At 35.0% G+C, this 22,810-nt stretch overlaps 1 protein-coding gene across 1 annotated transcript; it reads right to left on the bottom strand.

Annotated features, from left to right (window-relative positions):
* Nucleotides 1–435: 435 nt before the first annotated feature.
* LOC110939852 (cytochrome P450 CYP72A219) lies at nt 436–16,096 on the bottom strand. The gene is made up of 5 exons (XM_022181426.2): nt 15,687–16,096; nt 1,950–2,167; nt 1,600–1,844; nt 1,120–1,504; nt 436–1,038 (listed from the first exon to the last, which is right to left on the bottom strand). Exons 1-5 carry the CDS (start codon nt 15,964–15,966, stop codon nt 613–615), a joined length of 1,554 nt encoding a protein of 517 aa, XP_022037118.1. The 5' UTR covers nt 15,967–16,096; the 3' UTR covers nt 436–612.
* Nucleotides 16,097–22,810: the final 6,714 nt, after the last annotated feature.

A 22,810-nucleotide genomic window follows, 5' to 3' on the forward strand; every position in this document is an offset into this window, starting at 1 on the left:
AAATATAATTCAAAAATTTAAGTATATATAAATATATTTTAATTTTGAGTCTCGAGGATGCAGACTCTGGGTGGTTGTCCACCCTGCCCCCACCCAGCCGACCATGTGTGGTAACGTCAGGTTGAAGTAGGGGTGCAAGTTTTGGAGTTGATCTCCATATTTGTTGAGTTTAAATTATTTTAATCTCCAAGTAACTATAGGAATTTGGGAGGTGGCGTCGTTATTTGGCTGAGGTGGAAGGGGCGCTACCCCATCCTACTCAGTCTAAGTGTGTTTTGGTTACTTTCAAATAACTCAATCTTTGAGATTGAATTTTCTTTCCTGAAGTTTTGGATTTTGAAGTTATTACGAATAAAGCGATTTTGTGTCATTGGATTGCCTATATTTTCATCAAATCTTTTTGATTTTGTAATTTTATGTAATAACAAATACACATGAGCAAAAGGACAATATTTTTAATTAGCCTAATATAACCGACTACAAACAAAAAAACTCACCATGATACAAGTTACAAGGCCACTATACATAATTAATTCACTAGAGTCAACATACATCACATATTTCTTTTATTATTATATGACTTATATAATACATAGTCCCTTATATAGTACACTAGAGCTTTTGCAAAATCAGTTGTGCACCATACTGTGGTTGAAGGGAGAGAACGATATTAGGAGCATGGACATAGGATGGTGACAATTCGAAGGAGAACTTTTGTAAGATCATTGCAAGTGCAATTTTAGCTTCTAGCAATGCAAAGTTTTGTCCAATGCAGATTCGTGGTCCCCAACCGAAAGGAAAGTAAATGACCTGGTTTTTGGTTGCCTTGGAGATTCCTTCAGAAAACCTTTCAGGCTTAAATTTATTGGCATCACTACCCCAAAGTTGTTCATCGTAATGAATTAGCATGATTGGTAATGCAATCTGAATTCCCGATGGTAGCGAAAATCCTCCCAATGTGATATCCTTGACAGTTTTGCGCGCTAGTTGAGTAAATGATGGATATAGCCTTAAAACTTCATGGAAGATCATATTCACCTATGTGGAAAGAAATAAAAGATGATTTGAAGATGTAAGCAAGTATAATTCATTATATTCAACAACTATATTAACACTTACAACTTTTAGATGATTTAATCCGTCTATATCTATATTCTGGTCTCCAAGAACACTCAAAACCTCTTCTCTTGCGCGTGACTGCCATTCTTGATGTTTAGCTAACAAAATCATCGTCCAGACAAGCAAGCTCGATGTTGTTTCTTGTCCAGCAAAGTAAAAAAGTTTGCACTCTTCAATAACTTCATAGATAGTCATTCCATGACTCTGGTTTTGATTTTGCTCGACCACTTTGCTATTAGATTCAAGCATTATTCCTAACAAATCGTCGTAGTTACCTTCTCCGGCCTTCATTGCCTTGAGCTTGTTGTGAATGATGCTTTTTATAGAATTTCGCACTTCATGATCTATTGCTTTCATCTTCCTGTTCCTCTTTGTTGGAAGAAACCTATGTTATTAGCTTTATTTAGTCTTGTTTTTAATTTATGCATAAAATTGTTTTGTGGATGTGGAGATAAAGTAACACAATTGGGAATTATGTACCTTGAACCAGGAATGTAAAGTGACATTACTGCCTCCATTGCATATACACTTTGTTCTCTTATGAGTTGAAATATCCGAATTCCTTCTTGATAACTACTTCCAAATGCGGTTCTTGATATCACGTCACTTGTTAAAGCTTGAATATAAGGCCAAACATCCAACTCGCATGACCCATTTGATGAAATCTCTTTCTCCCACTTCCCAATCATTTCACTACAACTTAAATGGAAAGCTGGTACCATATTCTGGGTACAAAACATTAGTTTCATTAGAAAGCATAAAGTTGAATCAGGTTTAAAGTTAACTATGACAAGGATTTAAAAATGAAATGTGAATATATATCAAGGTACCTTTAGCTTCTCCACATGGAAAGCTGGATTAATTAATTTTCTATGCTTGGCCCACTGATCCCCTTCATAGGTCACTAAGCCCGTTGCTAGATATTTAAGGAGTGGATTAGATCTCGTCTTTTGAAAGTCATTTAACTTCATTAATACATCTTTGATCATCTCTGGGTCCATAATAGCCACTCTTGGTTCCCATCCCATCCATGTGATGAAACTTCTTCCTGAAAAAAACAAAATTTCCATGTATAACACATTACACACATACAGGCAATTTAAAAAGAAACAATAAAAATAAAATTTAAAAAAAAAGGCCATTGCAACTGCTGCCAAAATCAATGGCCACATGTTAAACAGATTAGATGGGTGTAAATGAGCTAAGCCGCTCGTGAGCTACTATAAGTCGGCTCACTAAAAGCCAAGAAGCAATAAAAATAAAATTTAAAAAAAAAGGCCATTGCAACTGCTGCCAAAATCATTGGCCACATGTTAAACGGATTAGATGGGTGTAAATGAGCTAAGCCGTTCGTGAGCTACTATAAGTCGGCTCCCTAAAAGCTCAAACCTGATTGTGAAAGCACCGGATCGATGACGAATCAAGTGCAATGTGATGTTCGTGAAACCTGAAGCATCCAACATCAAACACTGTAGATCCTCCCCCTCAAACTACTCCCGAATCAAGTTAACGCGAACCAGCCTACCACCAAATGTAAGAATATCGCTCGAAACCATAATCTTCAAACCTAATTGGTAGCAGAAAGAGACATTGGATTTCCAATCCCCAACCTTGAACACTTCAAGTTCAGTTTGATAAGTTTATAACAAACTGAACTTTGTAAAAGTACGTCCACCATCTTTATCAAAATCTGCAACCCTTCATGTATGATCTCATCTCGTCACGAATCTTCATGGATCAATCTCCTATTTTCACGAATCCACTGAAACCCCACGTGGCTTTCATTTCCGATCTTCCTCTTATCAAGAAGCACCACATTATTTCGAGAACTGACTAGCAATCATCTTGGAAGAGAGAACAAGAAACTAATCATCTCTACTCTAAATAGCAACTAATAAGGTTGAATCTTTAACTAGTCGTCAACCGAGAATCCAACTTCATCATGTCCATACTTGATTGAAAACACGAACATACTTGACAAAACTCCATCACACATGAGTCTTTTCACGCCCAAGCTGTCAAAGTCCAACCAAGTCACGATAATAGTCTAAGATTGTCCCAAAACTCAAGAAAGGACCAAACCCGAACTCCGAGAATCTTGAATAGAACACCGTGGACCACCCTTTCCGCTTATCATCCTTTCACTCGATCCGAAAAACGTAAGTACCCTGTAACTTTCCAGTAATCCAAAACTGACTTCAAATTTCCAAATTACACAACATTCTGACTTTTGCTAATCATCTGGTACCCCCGGTAACCTGGCATAGCTAGAAAAACTCGGAATATGCACAAATCGAAACCTCCGAACTACACAAACTTCAAAATTTAACTAAAAATCCGGTACCCCTGGTAACCGGAATTCTAGAAAGTTCGAAACTTGTAAAACCCGAAAGCTTTTGAAACCGCGGATCAGATAAACCGAACAGTAGTTCAGAATACAAAGACATTCAGATCAAGCAAGGAAATTCCGAATATAACTCATAAATTCGGATTTCAAAGGAGTGAAGAAATTCGAACAACACAAAGAGAATGAAGAAATCATGACAAACGCTTAAACTTGCAAAAAGAGAGAATAAGTACCGTCAAACACTAAGTTCATCAAGTTCAACCAAAAATCCCCAATTTTGCTAACACCCAAACCCTTGAAGATGAAAATACTCTGAAATTTAATCACAAAGATTCAAAAATTAAAGAGTTTTGGAAGCTAATGGGTGTGTCGCCGAAGGTGTATCGCCGGAAAAGATAACAGCGCAGGGGTTTTCTAAATTAACAAGGTCGCAGACCTATCTCAATATATACCAAGCCCTAAACCCCCTTTTTATTACCTGATGTTATAAGACTCACAAGGTCGCATAGAGAAATACCTCAGAAGGTCGCACTGATGGTTGAATAAGACACAAGTACGCACCACGTATGGTTGAACAAGGTCGCACTGATGGTATGTTTAAGTGCTGATAGTGTAATTTTGTGCAGATAAGGTTTTTTTTTAAGAAACAAGGTCGGATGGACATGAGGTTGAAATAAGGTCTGGTGATATAAACTCAAGGTCGCACAGCTAAAATTAGATCTGATGACTGTTTATATATACACAAGGTGCGGATAAGACAATTGATAGAACAAAGTCGCATGAATGGAACAAAGTCTGATGGTTTTAAAAACCACAAAGTCTGATGGTTTTAAAAACCACAAAGTCTGATGGTTTTAAAAACCACAAAGTCTGATGGGATAAGACAATTAAGTTCACACAACAGAATAAGGTCTGATGAGTAAAATTAAGTATGCATGATTTAGAATCAGACCACAAGGTCTTATGAGAATCCACAAGGTCTGACAATGAAATTCACAAGTGCGCATAGACCTTTTTTATCACAAGTGCGCATAGACCTTTTTATCACAAGTGCTCACAAGTGTGACTTCACACTAGTCATGAGAATAAACAAATACACACAGCCAAACTTCTAACACAAAAATAAGTACGCACAATACCTTTTTCAAATCAAAACATAGATCTGAAACAGTCTTGGAGAAGAAGAAGAAAAACATATCAGTCACGAAAAACTTCAAAATCTTCATTTTTTTCTTCAAAATCTTCACGTCTCCATGATGTTTGGCGGAAACAAACATCAAATCAGGAGCAATGGTGATTCGAAAGGCGGTTAGACCATTCCGAATCGGTAACCATGCTTTGATACCACTGTGAAAGCACCGGATCGATGACGAACATCACATTGCACTTGATTCAAGACATGAAGAACAATAATAAACACAAAAGAGATAGAAAGATGTAGAAGATGAAACCCTTTATTAATGAATCGGTCATCACATATTACATATCAAAAGAGTATACATCATCTACAAGCTTGTTTAGATCACAAAGATCTAAACCGAGCTTTCTCTCACTAACACATAGTCACTCTCTCTCTAAAAATGTGCACACACTGTTGAGGAAATGCTAGGGTTTCTGAGAGGTTGCACAAAGCTGATCACCCCGACCCATTCTCACTGAGATGAATGAATGTGATGGATGATACCCAATTCTAACCTATACCCCATATATATAGGCTAGGGCAAAACCCTTAGTCGTGACAATCCATGACCACAAATTCGGACAACATAACACATAATCCAGTCTGAATCTGTTAGGCTTTTAACATATATGTCCGAATACACTATATCTGACTTTTCTTGACCTCGGACTTGACCAGAACTGATAAAGCACAGAACTGATCGAGTTTAAACAAGCTCGAACCTAAAACTAAGCTTCTTTTATTAACAAGCTCGAGCTCAAGATTCATTTAACAAGCTGGCTCCTGAGCCTAAACTAGCCTATTACATCTATAATTTCTTTAATATATAAATATATATATATTTATATAATAATTATTACTATTGAAAATCTATGATATAAACTAATGGACTGAAATAGTGATTTTTGACAAACCACAAGGACGAAAATAGTAATTAACTCTTATGGAAGTATAATGTTCTGTACTTGTATATTTCTAAATAAAATATGATAGTTTTTTTTTATGAAACTTATATAAATACTAAATAAAATATGATAATTTTTTTGACGAAAGTTACATAAATAATTACATGAAATGCTAATACAAACTAAGGGAAAAGATCAAATAGGAAGTTTAGTTTGGGTAGGAAGGATAAGAAGCAATAAGAGAATTACATGTGGCGAAGATGAAAAAACATAAGGAGGGGCATTTTGGTCAAAACTCACCATCTTCAAAAAAACCCAGCATCTGCAATTCATTTCTCTTCCACGTATACTCAAATCCACCATTTTAAAAACCAAAAACTGTTGGTGCATACGTCTGTCGACTTCGTCTTGTATCGAGTCTTGTATTTGTATAGATAGATCAGGGCACGTTTTACGAGAAAACTGTCAAATATGGGTGTGGTGGTAATTTCGCACGAAATAACACATTGTTATTTCGCACGAAATCATCAAGTAATTTCGTACGAAATTACTATTTCGCATGAAAATGATTTCGCTTGGGGAGTTTCGTGCGAAATCACCATCCCTATAAATACCCATCGTGCCAAGTCATTTGTAACTTTCCGGTTTCAGTGCCGAACTGCTGCCGAAGTGTTGTCTCGCTGTAAAACGTTGTTAAATCAATCAATAGACAGTTTAAAGTGTATATCTAGCTGAATTGAACTTGATACGACTGTTTCCGCCATTCGTATCGAGTAAAAACTCTTCTGATCGACTCATTCGGGTCAGAAAACGATCCTATAAGTGGTATCAGAGCTCAGGAGGAAGAGTTCTTACCAATTCAGCTGCAAATTCTTATTTCTACACCTTCTTTTTCACAATTAACAAGTTTTCACGGTCAAAATGTCTTGAATTTCACACATTATACGCGCAATAGTGTTTTAACAAAGCCTTGAAAGTTTCAGACCTAAAATTGGCTTAAAACCTGATCAGTTTTGACAAAACAGCTCGAGATTATGACGTCAGCAGTATTTCGTACGAAATAGAGATTTGATTTCACACGAAATCACATTTTGTGATTGATTTCGCTTGAAAGTGTTGTTTATTTCGCACGAAATTAGTATTTCGTGTGAAAAGTTGGTTAATTTCGTACGGAATTAGTATTTCGTGTGAGTATTTCGTACGAAATCAGCTTATTTCGCACGAAATCGTTATTTCGTTTGGTTATTCCGCACAAAATCAGTTATTTCGTGTGAAAAGTGTTATTTCGTTTGAACTTATATCGTTTGAAGTTGTCTTGCAGGTTATTTCGTTTGAACAGGGTAATTTCGTATCAAAGGCTATTCCGCGTGAAAGTTAATTTCGCTTGAACATTCTAATTTTGTGAAATTTTGAAACCGAAACATGGAAGAGGAATTTTACAACGCCTTTGCTACTCCGATTACCATTGCACAACACACAATGTTGGAAAATGAGACGGGGACTATGCAAAAACCGCCAAAGCTCATGAATATCGAGGAATATAAAGGATGGGAAGAACGATTTGAGAATTGGGTTCAAGCAAATTACTTGGATGCTTGGGAATGTGTTTAAACGAAATATGTTAGACTAATGAATGATGATGAAGAAATTATTGCAATTAAAGATCTTAGTGCTGAAGAGAAAAAGAAATACAAAGATGAGAAAATGATGACTAGTTTGTTACATCAAGCAGTTAAGGAAGATATCTTGGTTTTATTACAGCACAATGGAACTGCATATTCTATCTGGAAAGCATTAAAATCAAAGTTTGTTGGAAGCAAAGAGATGATTAAGAACAAAAAATCACTTTTGAAGAAAGAGTTCGATCTATTTCGTGGTTTGAGAACTGAGAGCACTAAGCAGATCATCGAAAGATATTGCATTTTGTTAGTCAACATGAAGAGGGTGAGCATTACAAAAAATAATGAAGAATTGATCGAGAAGTTGGCTGATGCATTGCCACATGAAACTTGGGGCACATACCTCATGATGTTGAGAAACAAGAAAGATTTTAGTAATCTAACACTGAGTAAGTTCATTGAAAAGCTTGAAGCATAAGAGATGGAACAAAGGAAGATCTCAAGAATGAAAGATTTTGATGGTGAACAAGATATTGGGTTGTATTACAAAGCAGGGTTGAATGATAAAACCAACATGTCACCCAAGGTTGAGACTGCATTCAATGCTAAGAGTTCGTCTGGAGGGTCATCTAAAGGATCAAACAGCAAAACGAGTTTTTCTTCATATCCATCATTTGAGCCAAACTTGTCAACAACAAAGAAGGGTAAAGTTCTTCGATGCAACATTGTCCTAAATCTTAAGAATGATCAGGATTACTCGGAAGAAATTGCAAAAAGTCACATGTCTTTGTTGGGGACTGTGCTAGAATCATATGGAAGCTTAGTAGCAGGAAGGATCGGGAATCCAATGTTGAAAAAAGAGGATTACGATCAAATTGATGCTGAGGAGATGGAATTGATGGATATAAAGTGGTGTTCGGAGAGTCTGTTGAGGAGAGCTGAGAAGTTTAAACAAATTACGGGAAGAGATGATTTCCGTGATGCAAATGTTTCTACTTTAAGTTTTGATAAATCTAAGGTTACTTGTTTTCGTTGCAGGGAAAAAGGACACTTCAAGAGAGAGTGCACAAACCGCGAAGCAAGTGGAGCTCAAAATCCGTTCAACAATAATGACTACTATCGGAAAGCAATTTATCATCAAGTTGCTCAACAATCACATCAACAAGAACCACAAACTGCTCATGCTAATAAGGCGATCGAGGAGTCATCAAAGAGAGCTTGTATGGTGAATCAAGATGACAACAATTCAACAAAAGGATCAAGTTAGGATAAATATATTTCAGCTGACAGCAAAGCATTTCTGATAGATCAAGATGATGAAAGATTACCAGAAGGTTTTAGCTGGGAAAATTTTAGCTGGGATACGTATTATCCGGATAAAGAAGTTTTGCAAGCCAAAGCTTTTGTTGCTCGAGTTGCTGAAGATAGTGATAATGATGATGATTATTGTGCAAGAAGAATGGAAGAGTACTTAAGAATGATGGAGGAAAGTGACAGTGATGACGAAAAAGCTAAAAAGAAAAAAAGAAGAAAGCTAAAACACCAGTCAGCAGTGATGATGAACAAGTTCCTGTGATCAAGAGAAAGGTAAAAGAAGTTCCAGCTTTCAAAGTTGATGCAGAAGCTGATGCACAAAAGATTCCGGTGAAGTGTGAGAATTGTGAAGCAGCAAAGAAGCAAAACAGTACTTTGATTCACAACTTGAACAGATTGAAAGAGTCTTATGATGTTCTGAACAAAGCAATGAATCAGTACAATCAATCAAGCAGTGAACAAGCAACAGCAATGAAAACACTTCAAGGAGCTTTCATGACAAAGCAGAAAGTCATCAACAATTACATTGAGAAGTGTGCTGTGCTGGAACAAAAACTGGAAACCCAAAGGATTGAAACAGAAAGAGTTAATAGGTTATTAAAAAGTTACTCATGCACTTCTTATGTCATTGACAGGATTTATCTAACCGTTGAAGGCATGAAGGCATTTGAAGAAGAAACATCTGAAGTGAAGACTTCCGAAACAAAGAAGGATACTGAAGTGAAGATGTCTGGTAAGAAACAAGGTGTCAGTTACAACAAGTGTCCACCCCTGCTTGAAAATGGATATTCGCCACGAAATCCAAATTCAGAAAGAGTAAAAAATGCAACCAACTTACAGTGGGAGTCTGAGCATTCAGTTAACTTGCCAGAAAATATTGATGTCACGTTTACATCATCTGACACTAATCATGAGTCCGAGTTAATAAAGAAAGTGGTCGATCAGGTGTTGGACAAAGATGAAACTGAGGAGTAAAAATCAGAGTCAAAGTCCGAATCCGACATGTCAAGTTCAAAAGTCAAATAGGGCAAAAGAGTTTACAATAAAGAATTTCTTTTATCAAAATTTAATTTGAATGATGAAACTTTCAAAGTGGCATATACTTTGAATGATTCTGACAAATTATATTCTGATGAAGAATTTCCAATAATAGGTGTCAAAACTGAAATGATAAAAAAGGTTTTCAAACTAACAGAAATTAATATTTCTGAAATAAAAGATGTAAATCTTTCTGATAAGCCTAAAAAATACACCTCAAGAGTTCAACAAAGAGAAAACAAGAAAAAGGGTTGCAGTTCTGGTTCAGGTTATCGAAAGAAACCAAACCATAACGGTAATTTCAAAAAGAAAGGTCTTGGATTTATTCCACCAGAAAATCATAAAAAATGAGAAAATTTATAAACCAAAAACTGTATTTGTTTCAGGAGCAAGCTCGGAAGAAGAGGAGAAGAGCTCATTCTGGAAGCAGACCAACAAAGAATTCCTTGCGAAGAAGCAAGATGAAATGAAAAATGGAGATGTTCAACAGAAAGAGACAAGAACGTGTTTTCAATGTAAAACAGTTGGGCATATTGCCAAGAATTGTCCCAAGGCAATTCAATCAAAGCAGGGAGTGTCTCTCAAAATGAAAGAAAAGATTGTTGAAAATGAACCACCAACAAAACCGTTCATAGTTTTCAAAGATTCAAAGTTTGAAGTTGATGAATGTTCAAAGAAGTTTTATAAAAGAAAACCAAACCTTGACAACCAAAAATGGGTTGTTAAGAAATTTGATGAAAGTTCTAGCAATGATTCCGATTCATCAAAATCAGAAGAGCTATCTTTTGGCGATGAATCTGATTCCACAAAGTCAGAAGAGCCACAAGTTGAATCAAAAAGTGAAAAATCAGTTCCTCCAATGGATGATGCAAATTTTCCACCATTGAGGGCTGGAAATTTTAAGCAAAAAGTTGGTAAAGTTAAGATTTCAAATCAATTTTTTTTCTGAAAAGAAAGAATTTGATGTTGAAAAAGCCTTTAACCCCAAAGTGAAACATATTTTTGGAAAAATGATTGATGGGAAGGTAAAAGGGGTAAAGGAATATTATGAAAAGAATATGAAAGGAAAGAAACCGAGTGTTGGTAACTCGGAAACTCCCAAGGTCTGTCAGGCTTGGGAGGATCTCTTTAACTGAAAAACCTGACTTGCCGGAACTCCCAGGTTGGTAATTGGGGAGTAGGAATCGGCATCTTTCTTGAGAAATTCACAGGTTGGTAACTGTGATATTTCGATCTTCAAGTGGTTAATCAGGGACATTAAGTTGTACTTGATTTTCTACAAGTGGTATTTGTTGGAAGAATCTAAAATTGTTAAATATTTCAAATAGTTGTAAAGAAAAACAAAGTGATGAAGTAATCCCTAACCTACAAGTGGTAAAATCAACAAAACTTATTTTCCGGAAAAACCATTTTGATTAAAACAAACTTAAGTGTTTTGAAATCATAATGGGAAAATAGTTTGTTGTAAGGGGGAGTTCTGATTGTTTAAGCCAAGAGGATGGCGAATTGAAGCAATTCACAACAGTTGTCACTTTACTTGTATAGTTTGTTTTCAAATTTGTGTTAAATGTTTTTGAATTTTAGGGGGAGTAAGAAATTTCAGAAAATCCAAAAACATTAGAAAATTTGAAAAAAGCCAAAAACATGATAAATTCAAAAATGAGTTTTGTTGTAAAAAGAGGAAATGATAGTACATCAGTGGACTATCACAACACGCTAAAGAATTGTAAAGTAAAAAATGTGATAAACGATCTCACTGAGGATATGCCAGTAGGTTTTTACACATTCAGTAGATTGTTTTCGAGATATAAACCTAAATATCAAACTTACTTATATCGTGGGGAACATCTCTCGGATATATGGGTAACCCCCGAAATCTTGTTTGGAAGATTTTCTATTTCTTACATACTAGGTCTTTGTGCGTGGTGATATCTGGGGTATTATACCAGGACTTCTGATTTTGCGGGAGCAATAGCCTAGTCCTCGTATAATGCTTTGCATAAGCTTTAATTTTAAAGCCAGCCCTCAGTACAAAAAATGATGAAACATTGAAAAATGCTAATCATGTGATGTTGAAGAAAAGATCCCCAAACGGGACACACCTAAAGACGAGCCGTCACCTCTTTGTACGAACGGAAGTTCTAGCCTGAGCTCTCACGGTCTCGCATTTACCCGTTTACAGATATCATTAGTGTACACTCACCTGTAAGATTGAATATAGAAGTCTGGATACGGGAGTATATTCTGAGGTGGGACACGCGAATAAGTTTAAGTCATTAAAACACTAATCTCGTATCTCGAAACAGTTGAACTTTGTGTGAAAATTTAAGTGGATCAGTACACTGACAATCTAAGTGAATTGTTTAGAACTTAAAATGTTTAAAGCTTAACGGTGTTAGTGATTTGTCTCAAAAATTTATATGATCCTCTTACACAAACTCACAAAAATATTGTCTGTAAATATTTCTTATTGCATTTTAACACACTGAAAATCTTAGAAAAACCCAAAAAGAATGTGTTTTAGCATAAAGTTTTGAAAAATTCAAAAAGAGTTTCGACAACTGATGTAGAAAAGCTGATTTTCAAAATTTCAAGTGCTAAACATGATGAGCATTTTGTGAGGGGGAGTTTGTGTATAATAAGAAAAGAATTTGAATGTTTGCTTACAAGTGGTCATCAGAATCTGTTAAATGTTAAATCATTCTATTTTACAAGTGGTTCATCAGAAATTAACATTGTAAAATGAGTTATTGATTAATACCTGCAAGTGATTTTAATTCATCTGTTGAATTCATTTTCTACAAGTGGTAAGCAGAGAACATAAATTTGACAAATTTAAATTTTGTGAAATTTATTGTGAGGTAGAGGATGTGCAGGTAAGATAGGTTTTCGATTCCTGAGGAGTTTGTAATTAGAGAGAGCCAGGTTTCGATTCCTAAAGCAGAGTGTGTGCCAAGACACGATCCGGATCCCAGCGTATTGATAGGGGGAGTCTGTAGATGAAAAGAGTTAGATTCTGTTGCTGGAAGATGTGTTCACACAAGCTGCTGATGCTGATGAACTTAAGGAATCAAGAGTTCTGATCAAGAGAATTAGAGTGAAGATAGAGTCAATTCGAGATTCTGGAGATGAAAAAAAGAGAGAAAATTTGAGGATGCTTTACATTGTTAGATATTTCGGAAGAGCTCGAGAAGACTGATAAAGACCGAAGATTGAAGACTCGACACCGAAGACTTCGTCAACATCCGAGGGGGAGTCTGTTGGTGCATACGTCTGTCGACTTCGTCTTGTATCGAGTCTTGTACTTGTATAGATAGATCAGGGCACGTTTTACGAGAAAACTGTCAAATATGGGTGTGGTGGTAATTTCGCACGAAATCATCAAGTAATTTCGTACGAAATTACTATTTCGCATGAAAGTGATTTCGCTTGGGGAGTTTCGTGCGAAATCACCATCCCTATAAATACCCATCGTGCCAAGTCATTTGTAACTTTACGGTTTCAGTGCCGAACTGCTGCCGAAGTGTCGACTCGCTGTAAAATGTTGTTAAATCAATCAATAGACAGTTTAAAGTGTATATCTAGCTGAATTGAACTTGATACGACTGTTTCCGCCTTTCGTATCGAGTAAAAACTCTTCTGATCGACTCATTCGAGTCAGAAAACGATCCTACAAAAACTACCACGCCACAACCAACACCACCACCGCCGCCACCTACGATTGCCACCATCTTGCCGAAAACTAGATCTGAAACCACCACCACCACCTTCAACCACCTGTTGGGTTTTTCAGATCTGACACCACCATTCCACCGCTCCACCGCCACCAGTTTCCCCACAGTGTACCGGAGTTCTTTCTCCGTCCACCATCGTTAATAAGAGTTCTTTTGTAAGTTGTGTTATTTTTTATTTTCATTGCGTTTTAGGTTATCAAACCTCAATTGCGTTTTTTACCTCATTATGTTTTAGTTAGATTTCTTTTCATTTTTGTTCTTCTGGATGTGAAAGCAGAGGCATGACCATGCTAAAATAGAAGCATGATCCTGTTGGAACAAAGGCATGACCACGTTAAAACTCATTACGTTTTAGAACCTGCAGTGCAAAGAACATGATCATGCTAAGACAAAGGCATGATCATGTTGGAACTAAGGCATACCCATGTTAAAACTACATTGCTTTTTAAAACCTATGTTAAAACTCCATTGCTTTTTAGAACCTGCAGTGCAAAATATTGATTTTGGGTTTCACTGTGTCTTACAACCTGGAGTGTAAAGAACATGATCATGCTAAAATAGAAGCATGCTCATGTTGGAACAAAAACATAACCATGTTAAAGCATCAACATGACCATGTTCAAACTCCATTGCTTTTTAGAACCTACAGTGCACAATATTTATTTTTGGTTACAATGCGTTTTACAAGCAAAGAACATGATCATGTTAAAATAGAAGCATGGTCATGTTGGAATAAAAGCAATGACCATGTTAAAACATAAACATGGCCATATTAAAACTCCATTGCTTTTTAGAACCTACAGTGCAAAATACTGATTTTGGGTTTATTGCGTTTTACAACCTGGGGTGCAAAGAACATGATCATGCCAAAATAGAAGCATTGTCAGGTTGGAACAAAAGCATGACTATGTTAAAACATAAACATAAACATGGCCATGTTAAAACTTCATTGCTTTTTACAATCCGTAGTGCAAAATCTTGATTTTTGGTTTCATTGCGTTTTAGAACTGGAGTGGAAAAAAAAACATCAATGAACATGATCATGTTAAAAGGGAAGCATGATCATGTTGGAACAAAGACATAACCATGTTAAAACATAAACATGACCATGTTAAATCCCATTGCGTTTTAGAACCTGGATGTTGAAACAGAGGCATGACCATGTTAGAACAAAGACATGGCCATGTTAAAACAAAAACATGACCATGTTAAAACAAAGGCATGGCCATGTTAAAAGAGAAACATGACCATGCGAAACCCATTGCGTTTTAGGTACGTTTTCTTCAGAATTTGAGTGCAAAGAACATGATTATGCTAAAACATAAACATGATCATGTTAAAATAGAGGCATGACCATGTTAAAACATAATCACGACCATAAACCGATTGCGTTTTAGAACCTGGGTTATATTATGTTGTTCTATCCATTGCATTTTACGCATCTGGGTTTTCGAAAAAAAATTTCAAAAGTATAGTAATAGTGTGCTCGTTTTAAAGATTAAAAAAACGCTGGTTTTTATGGTGCAGTTTTTATAAAAAAAAATACTGTCGTATGAAAAATTTATTAACGTTTTAAAAACGATGAGAAATTGGAGGAGAGAGAAACTATTGACTTGGATGGACTAGAATATCCTCAAACTAACTCACACGCCTCTCTTTTTTTTGTTCAATTTCACCCATTTAATCTTAGTCATTGATTATTTAATAGATGATCAAGAATACTTCCTAGACTTCCTACCCAAATAAACTTCCTAGTATATTCTGACCCTACAAACTAAATGATGATAAATAAATGATAATATATGATAAATCAAATAATATAAAAAAAAGCTTTCACTATTCTCACATTCATAAATCTCATTTTCACATCTCTTTTCACTCTCTCTCTCTATATATATATATGTATGTATAGAGAGATAGAGGGGGTGAGTGTGTGAATATTAAGTCCCTATAAGTTGTTTTTTTTATTGTAAAACTAATAATAATATTAAATATTAAAGTAAAAATAAAAGGAGATGATTGTTAATGACAGAGAGCAGAGAGTTGTCTTGGTATATTTATTTTTTATTAAATGCTAGACATAAAAGGCACTAAACCCGAAACTTGTCTTCTTCCCTTCTCTTCACCGGAAAATTACATGCTACCAGTCGCCGAAGAGTTTCATAGTTGTTGATTTTACGCTTTTTTCTTCACTTTAACTGCTTTAGAAGATACATTTTGAAGGGTCAAGTTATAAAAATATTTTTTCGTTGGACTTGCATGTTGATTTTTAAAAAAATATATATATATATATTTTATGCTTTTTTTTCTTTCACTTTAACTGCTTTAAAAGATACATAAAACTTGGCCGGCCGGAAGGTCAATGGACCCTCCTGATGTATCCTAAAAACCAAAGGGCCTTCAAAAAAGATGTTGCAAGGAAGAAGTTACCATATTTTTGCAAAGATTGATGGGTGAAAGCCACAACGTGTGGTAGAACTTCATCTTCATCATCGATATTGATATGCTTAGATTTGGATTGTTTAATCATCATAGAGAACTCTTTCATATCCCCAAACAAAAACTTGTATTTGTTTCCCTTGAAACCTTGATTCCTCAGTAACTTCTCCAGCTTTTTTGGTCTCACCCACACCATGTTTACCATCTTCCATGCGCATAGTACAACTACTAGAGCACATGAGATCGCCACTGTGTTTGTTACTGCATCCATCGTATGGGTGTGTGTAAGAGAGTGAGAGACAGAGAGAGTGAGAGAGAGAGAGAGAGACTCAAGTTACTGTGGACAATATCGTCGATCACTTTTTGAGATATGTTTAACTTTGTAGCCACTGGAATGGAATGGAATATGTAAAACATATATATTTTAAAACACTTGGAAGGAAATGACATATGCAATGACACATTACATGTCCTTATCCTGTTAGTTTCGTAATTTCTTGGTAACGTCTCTTTGTCGGCACTTTTATGGAGTTACGTCTCATAGTCAATCACTACTACAAACTTCGAAACACCAACATCAATAAGAAATCACGATCTATATGTATAATAACTAGTTGATGCTACGTCCGTGTTGCGGGACGATGGCTGAATATTTCTCAATCAATTAAAAAACACTATTATAATTTTACTAGGAAAAAAAACTAAAACGATGATAAGACCGTAATTTTCGGCCTAGGGCAAAACTGTAATTTTTCAGAACTAATGAGTGAGTGTTAGATAGCTCCTTGACACGAAAAAAAAAATTAAATGGAGTCAACCAATAAAAACAAAAAAATTTTATAGTTTTGCTAAAAAAAACTAAAACGATGGGAAAACGTAATTTTGAACTGAGGGCGAAATCATAATTTTAATTCAGAGATAAAATCGTAAATTAAATGGACCAATGGGAGAGTATCAGACAGCTGCTGGCATCACTGTAATTTTGCACGGGGGGGGGGGGGGGCAAAATTGTAATTTAACCAGGATAACAAACAAAAACGATGGAGAAAATGTAAATTTAAGTTGAGGGTAAAATCGTAACTTGACTGTGAGAAAAAAAAACTAATGGCAAAACTGTAAATTTAAACGGGGTAAAATCATAATTTTGAACCAAGGGGAAAATTGAAATTTTTAGCTGGGAGCAAAAGCGTAAATTTATTTTTAAGTGGGGGTAAAAACATACTTTTGAACTGATAGCAAAATCGTAATTTTAAGGAAAAAACTAATGGCAAAAGTGTCAATTTAAACGGGGTAAAATCGTAATTTTTAACCGAGGGCAAAATTGAAATTTTTAGCTAGGATCAAAGGCGTGAATTTAATTTTAAGTTGGCCTAAAAACATAATTTTGAAGTAATGGCAAAAACGTAATTTTAAAGCGGGATAAAATCGTAAATTTGTTAGGCCAATAGGGGAGTGTCAGGCAGGGGCGAAGTATAGAAGGGGCGGGAGGGGGCGTCCGACCCCCCGAACTTTTCCCTCAGTAGTGTTGTACATGTAGTTTTCGTATAGAAATTTTTGGGTATATATCTTTTTGACCCCCCGGTTCTATAGAAATTTTTTAGTATATACGTTTTCAACCCCCTAATTATTTGGGTCAAGTTTCGCCACTGGTGCCAGGCAGCTGCCTGACACTATTCCCTTTGCCACCCATTTTACCCGATCATTGAAAAGTAGTATTACCATCTTGAGTATGTAGATGTAGTAAATAAAAGAAAATGGTAGGTAAAATACGGAGGAAAGGGTTTATGTATCAAAATGTTTATTAACGGTGATTTTCCCAAGTAATTGAGGGTTGTTCAGTCCACTAGTTAGAATATGGGTACCGATTATAAGATTTTCATAAAGAAAAAAAAAAGAAATAAGGATATACGAAGCTAGGAATAGGGTAAAATAGGAACCACCTTTAGATGCAAGAACCGTAAGAACTATTATCCATCCTATATATCTCTTGTATAAATGGTTGAGATTGAATTGTTTAAGTTTGATTTGTCTTACAGTGATTTTGTTGATTAAAAAAGAATAAATAGTACAAGAAGAGTATTTTAGAAAAAAGTAACTTGTGTACAATTTATGTCAACTTGTTAAACTTAGAATCAAACATCATAGAATAGATCACTCTTCATGTCAACATTAATTACGTTTATCTATTTAAAAAAGAATTAATTATAACATATGATTTTTAGGGAAAAGATCAAATAGGAAGTTAATTTTCGCTAGGAAGGATAGGAAGCCATAGGATTATGACATGTGGCAATTTTTAAAATAAAGAGAAAGGATATTTTAGTCAATCCAACTCCTTCTTCTTCCTTTTTCAAAACCCAGTAAATTCAAAAACCCACCATTTTCAAAACCCACCATCTTCAACTATTTCTTCACTTTCTATCTCAATAATCACTACATTATAGTGCGATTTTCATCACCAATCAATGATTCAGAACCCGATCAACGTGCTCTTCAGCTTTTTTTTGAAGAAAACCCAATTTAATTTCATAAAAAAATCGCGTTTTTTCCGGTGATTTTGGAGATAATCACTCGATTCGTTCGATTCGAGCGTTGATAAGTGTTTCTATCATTCAAATTTCGTCAATTGATGAAGAAATCGGCTTCGATCCATTTAAGAAATTCTTTAATTTCATTTTCACGATCTGGGTTTTTGATTTAGTCATTGCGTTTTACGATCTTTGCGGGGGTCCGGGGCGGCAGCCCCCGGTAGCGGGGTCCCAGGGGCGGCAGCCCCTGGTAGTTCACAGTGACAGACAGTTTTATGTGTCCATTGCGTTTTAGAAATAAGAGAGTTTTATGTGGTTTCTGGCTATTGCGTTTTAGAAAAAAACACATTTTTAGGTGTTTTCAGTCCATTGCGTTTTAGAATGAGTCATTTTAAGTGTTTTCTGGCCATTGCGTTTTACATATAAGACATTTCTTTGTGTTTTTTGTGCATTGCGTTTTAGGTTAAACACTTTTTTATGTGTTTTCTGGCCATTGCGTTTTACAAATAAGACATTTTTGTGTGTTTTCTGGCCATTGCGTTTTACATATAAGACATTTCTTTGTGTTTTTTGTGCATTGCGTTTTAGGTTAAACACTTTTTTATGTGTTTTCTGGCCATTGCGTTTTACAAATAAGACATTTCTGTGTGTTTTCTGGCCATTGCGTTTTACAAATAAGACATTTCTGTGTGTTTTTGGTGCATTGCGTTTTAGAAAAATGTCATTTTTTAGGTTTTTTTTTTCATTGCGTTTTACGTAACTGGTGGACTTTCTATTGCGTTTTACGCAACTGGGTTTAAATTTTTTTTTTAAAATATAGCAATAGTATACTCGTTTTAAAGATAAAAAAAACGCTCGTTTTTTTAGTGCAATTTTTATAAAAAAATAATGTCGTATGAAAGAGTTATTAACGTTTAAAAAATTGGGGGGGGGGGAGAATTGGAGGAGAAAGAAACTAGTGGCTTGGATTGACTAGAATGCCCTTGAACAAACTCACGCGCTTCTTTTCTTCCTTTCAATTTCCCTGATTTAATCTTAGCCCTTGATTAACTTAATGGATGGTTAAGATCACTTTCTATCCTTCCTAGCCAAATAAACTTCCTATTGTATCTACACCCATGATTTTTATACAAAAAAATTACACTACATGTATAAAAAGAAAAGGGATTTTTACATATTTCCCCCTGCTAAGATCCTTTATTACATATTTACCCAACCAATAACATTAATTACATATTTCCCCCTCCTAAACCATACATATTACATATTTCCTCTTTTCATTAAAACTATTCACATTGAATTACTATTTTACCCTTAATGAATTTATTAAATAGCTATTTACAAATTTCCCCTTTCTAATTTCCTCAATTATATATTTCCTCAATTTCTCTTATTGTTGCTCTTCCAAAATAATACCATACTATCTCATAATCTTTTGCTCCAAAAACATAAAGTTTTAATAAATATAATTACTTATTCGTCTTTCGAGTTATAGAGAGGATTATAGTAAAATACGAATATTGTCATTTTAATAAATCTACATCTGCTGTATTTTAAATGTTCTATTAAAAGGCTATGAAAAAGGATTACAAAATTATATTACTGCAACTTAATATTAAAAGGAACAACTCGATGCAAACATTTATTAATTCAAACCTCCAATATCCCTATGCATCGTAATATCTCATCAATTTATTAATTCAAACCAATATCCCTCTGCATCAAAATATCTCATCATGATATCATCGTCCATGGAGTTTTGAGTTTTTATATGTGATTTAAAAGCATGATGATTACAAAGGCGTAAGCTATTTCTTCATTTTAGAATATATAAAAAACCCTGCATATTTAAAGAGTCAAAACTAAAGCAGAAGCGCAAGCAAACCTAGTGCTAATTGATTTTTAGGAAGGGATTAAAAAATGGTAAGGGTAAGTGGGTAATTTCATAGAAAAAAGGGGAAATATGTAATTGATTTTGTGAGTTGGGTAAATATGTAATAAGTGATCTTAGCAAGGGGAAATATGTAAAAACCCCAAAAATCGCCTTCAATCTCTAATTTTGATCTTCATTTTTTGTTCGTTATCCTCGTCATTGAACGTAAAAGCCCAACACCTACGAAAATCAAAGAAAAAAACAGAGTGTTTACATTTCACAAACGTTTAGAGGAGCTTGGGCCGGCGATCAGGGGTGTAAAAAACATTTTTTATCGTGCGTAATAAAAAAACATTTTTTACATTCCACACTGTGCTCAATTTTTTTACATTCGACAACGTACGAGAAACATTTTTTCAAACTTATGTAAAAACTAAACATTTACACGTGTCGTTTTTACATACGTTTGAAAAATATATTTACGCGTGACGTTTAGAGGAGCTCGGACCGACGATCAAGGGCATAAAAAAACATTTTTTTTTCATTCAACACCGTGCGCAGAAAAAAACTATTTTACAACAACGTACGAAAAAACTATTTTACGCCTTCCGTTTTTACATACGTTTGAAAATTAGTTTTACGCGTGACGTTTAGAGGAGCTCGGGTCGGCGATCATTTTTTTACGCACGTTGTCAAAACATTTTTTTATTTATTTTTTACATAATGGTGTTCTCATACTCAATTCGTGTAAATGTTTACGCACATTGTCAAACTTTTTTTCCGCACGTTGTCAAAAAAAATTTTACACATGTTGTCAAAACTTTTTTACGCACCTAGTCGAATGTTTTTTTTTTAAGTTGTAGGGCAAAGTCATCAAGCATTAACGAATGAAATAGAAATTCTCAATAAACATATAAGACATACAGCTTGCATTTTATAAAGAATATTATGTCAGAATTAGAGGAAAATAGAGTAAAAAAGAAATAGATATTATTTTTGATAATTTTGTATTTTCTATTAAACATATAAGACAAATATAGCTTGCATTTTATAAAGAACATTATGCCATAATTAGGGAAAATTGAGCAAAAAGAAATAGATATCATTTTCGATATTTTTGTATTTTCTAAATATATTTTTCCTAATTTTAAATATAAAAAGAATAAAAAAGATGAAAGGTGAGAGATAATGATGATGTGATGTGTTTTAGAGATAAGAGAGGTGAGATATGACATTGAGAGAAAAAGACTAAAATACACTTTTGAATTAAATTGATTGTAGGACCGGTTTTTCGACCGTTCGATTGCGTAACGAACGTTTCACGTGCGGAATCCGTGAACGAACGTGACCGAACACACGATAACGTACTACTAACGTGATTCCATTGAGAAATACGACTTGAACGGTACAAGAATCACGATTACACCACTTTCTCTCTCTAGACTTTCTCTCTCTAGAAGTCTTCTACTAACTTTTCCAAAAATCTTTTCTAAAAATCTAACTAAAATCATGACATAACCTCCTATTTATATGGTCAAGGCAACTTAATGAAAGTTCTCATTAATTACAAGTTTGCCACCTTGCCATTTCTAACTAAATATGACATTATGCGCTTGATTTCTTCCGGCTTTTCACTACGACTCGGATTGACGAAGGCGATAGACAATAAATGCATCAACAATCTCCCCCTTGGATATTGCCGTAGTCAATCTCGTAGTGAAACTCGTAGCGACTTGTCTTTATCTCTCTCTTGTGTTCCTCTTGCTTGAACAGAATCCCGGTGGATCTGTCTTCAGCTTCCGTTGCTCTCTTTCTTCAGGCTCCCCCTTTCGTCAAGCTTCCGTGCTTTTGGGATCGCCACCTGGCTTTCCGTATCAACAGATTTAGAAACCTGCACATCTCAACCTCTCTATTACAAACCAATAAAGTTGTGATTCAACTTAACGAATCAACTAAACATTTGAGAATTATTTTCATTTAAAAATGATCAAAAATTTGAAACATTCCAAAATCTGATTTAAATTAACGAATCATCTTAAACATTTCAAACCAATTAACCAACCTGTCTGTTCATCATGTTTAGCCTTTGAGATTTTGAATGTCAGCTCTCCAACATCAGTTGTCGAAAATCTTTTTGGATTTTTTTCAAAATAAGAAACATAAATGTAAAGACAGAAATTAAATGCAGAAATGAAATATGTACAAACATATTTTTGTGAGTTTGTGTAAGAGGATCATATCAGTTTTTGAGACACATCACACGCACCGTTAAGCTTTTAGACATTTTAAGTTCTAAACGATTCACGTTGATTGACGATATAGTTGTCCTCTTAAATTTTCATACAATTTTCAATCTATTCAGGATACTATTTAAGTGTTTTATGAACTTAGTTCGATTCATGTGTCCCACCTCTTGAATATACTCCCGTATCCAGAATCCCAATATTCAGTCTTACAGGCAAGAATACTACAATGATATCTGTACATAAATTAGGGGTTAAATGCGAGAACTGAGGGATCTCAGGTCAGAACTTCCGTTCAGCAGAGAGATATCAGCTTCGACTTAGCAGTGTGTCCCCTTTAGAGGATCTTTTCAGCTACAACAGATGATTATCAATTTTATTGTCTAATCAGCTGAGGGCTTTATGCTATGTTTCAAGCATTTTGCGGAAAGTATTAGCCAAGGACTAGGTCAGAACTACCGTTCAGCAGAA

This window comes from Helianthus annuus, chromosome 14, assembly GCF_002127325.2.
Source record: "Helianthus annuus cultivar XRQ/B chromosome 14, HanXRQr2.0-SUNRISE, whole genome shotgun sequence".
NCBI classification, from domain to species: domain Eukaryota; kingdom Viridiplantae; phylum Streptophyta; class Magnoliopsida; order Asterales; family Asteraceae; genus Helianthus; species Helianthus annuus.

What these genes read in the sequence shown, in the direction of transcription:
- LOC110939852 (XM_022181426.2), bottom strand. Translation starts at nt 15,966, where the DNA reads ATGGATGCAGTAACAAACACAGTGGCGATCTCATGTGCTCTAGTAGTT. An exon ending in CTTTACATTCCTGGTTCAAG is followed by an intron (nt 1,505 to 1,599) that starts GTACATAATTCC and finishes CTAATAACATAG; the next exon opens with GTTTCTTCCAACAAAGAGGA. An exon ending in GATTAAATCATCTAAAAGTT is followed by an intron (nt 1,039 to 1,119) that starts GTAAGTGTTAAT and finishes CTTTCCACATAG; the next exon opens with GTGAATATGATCTTCCATGA.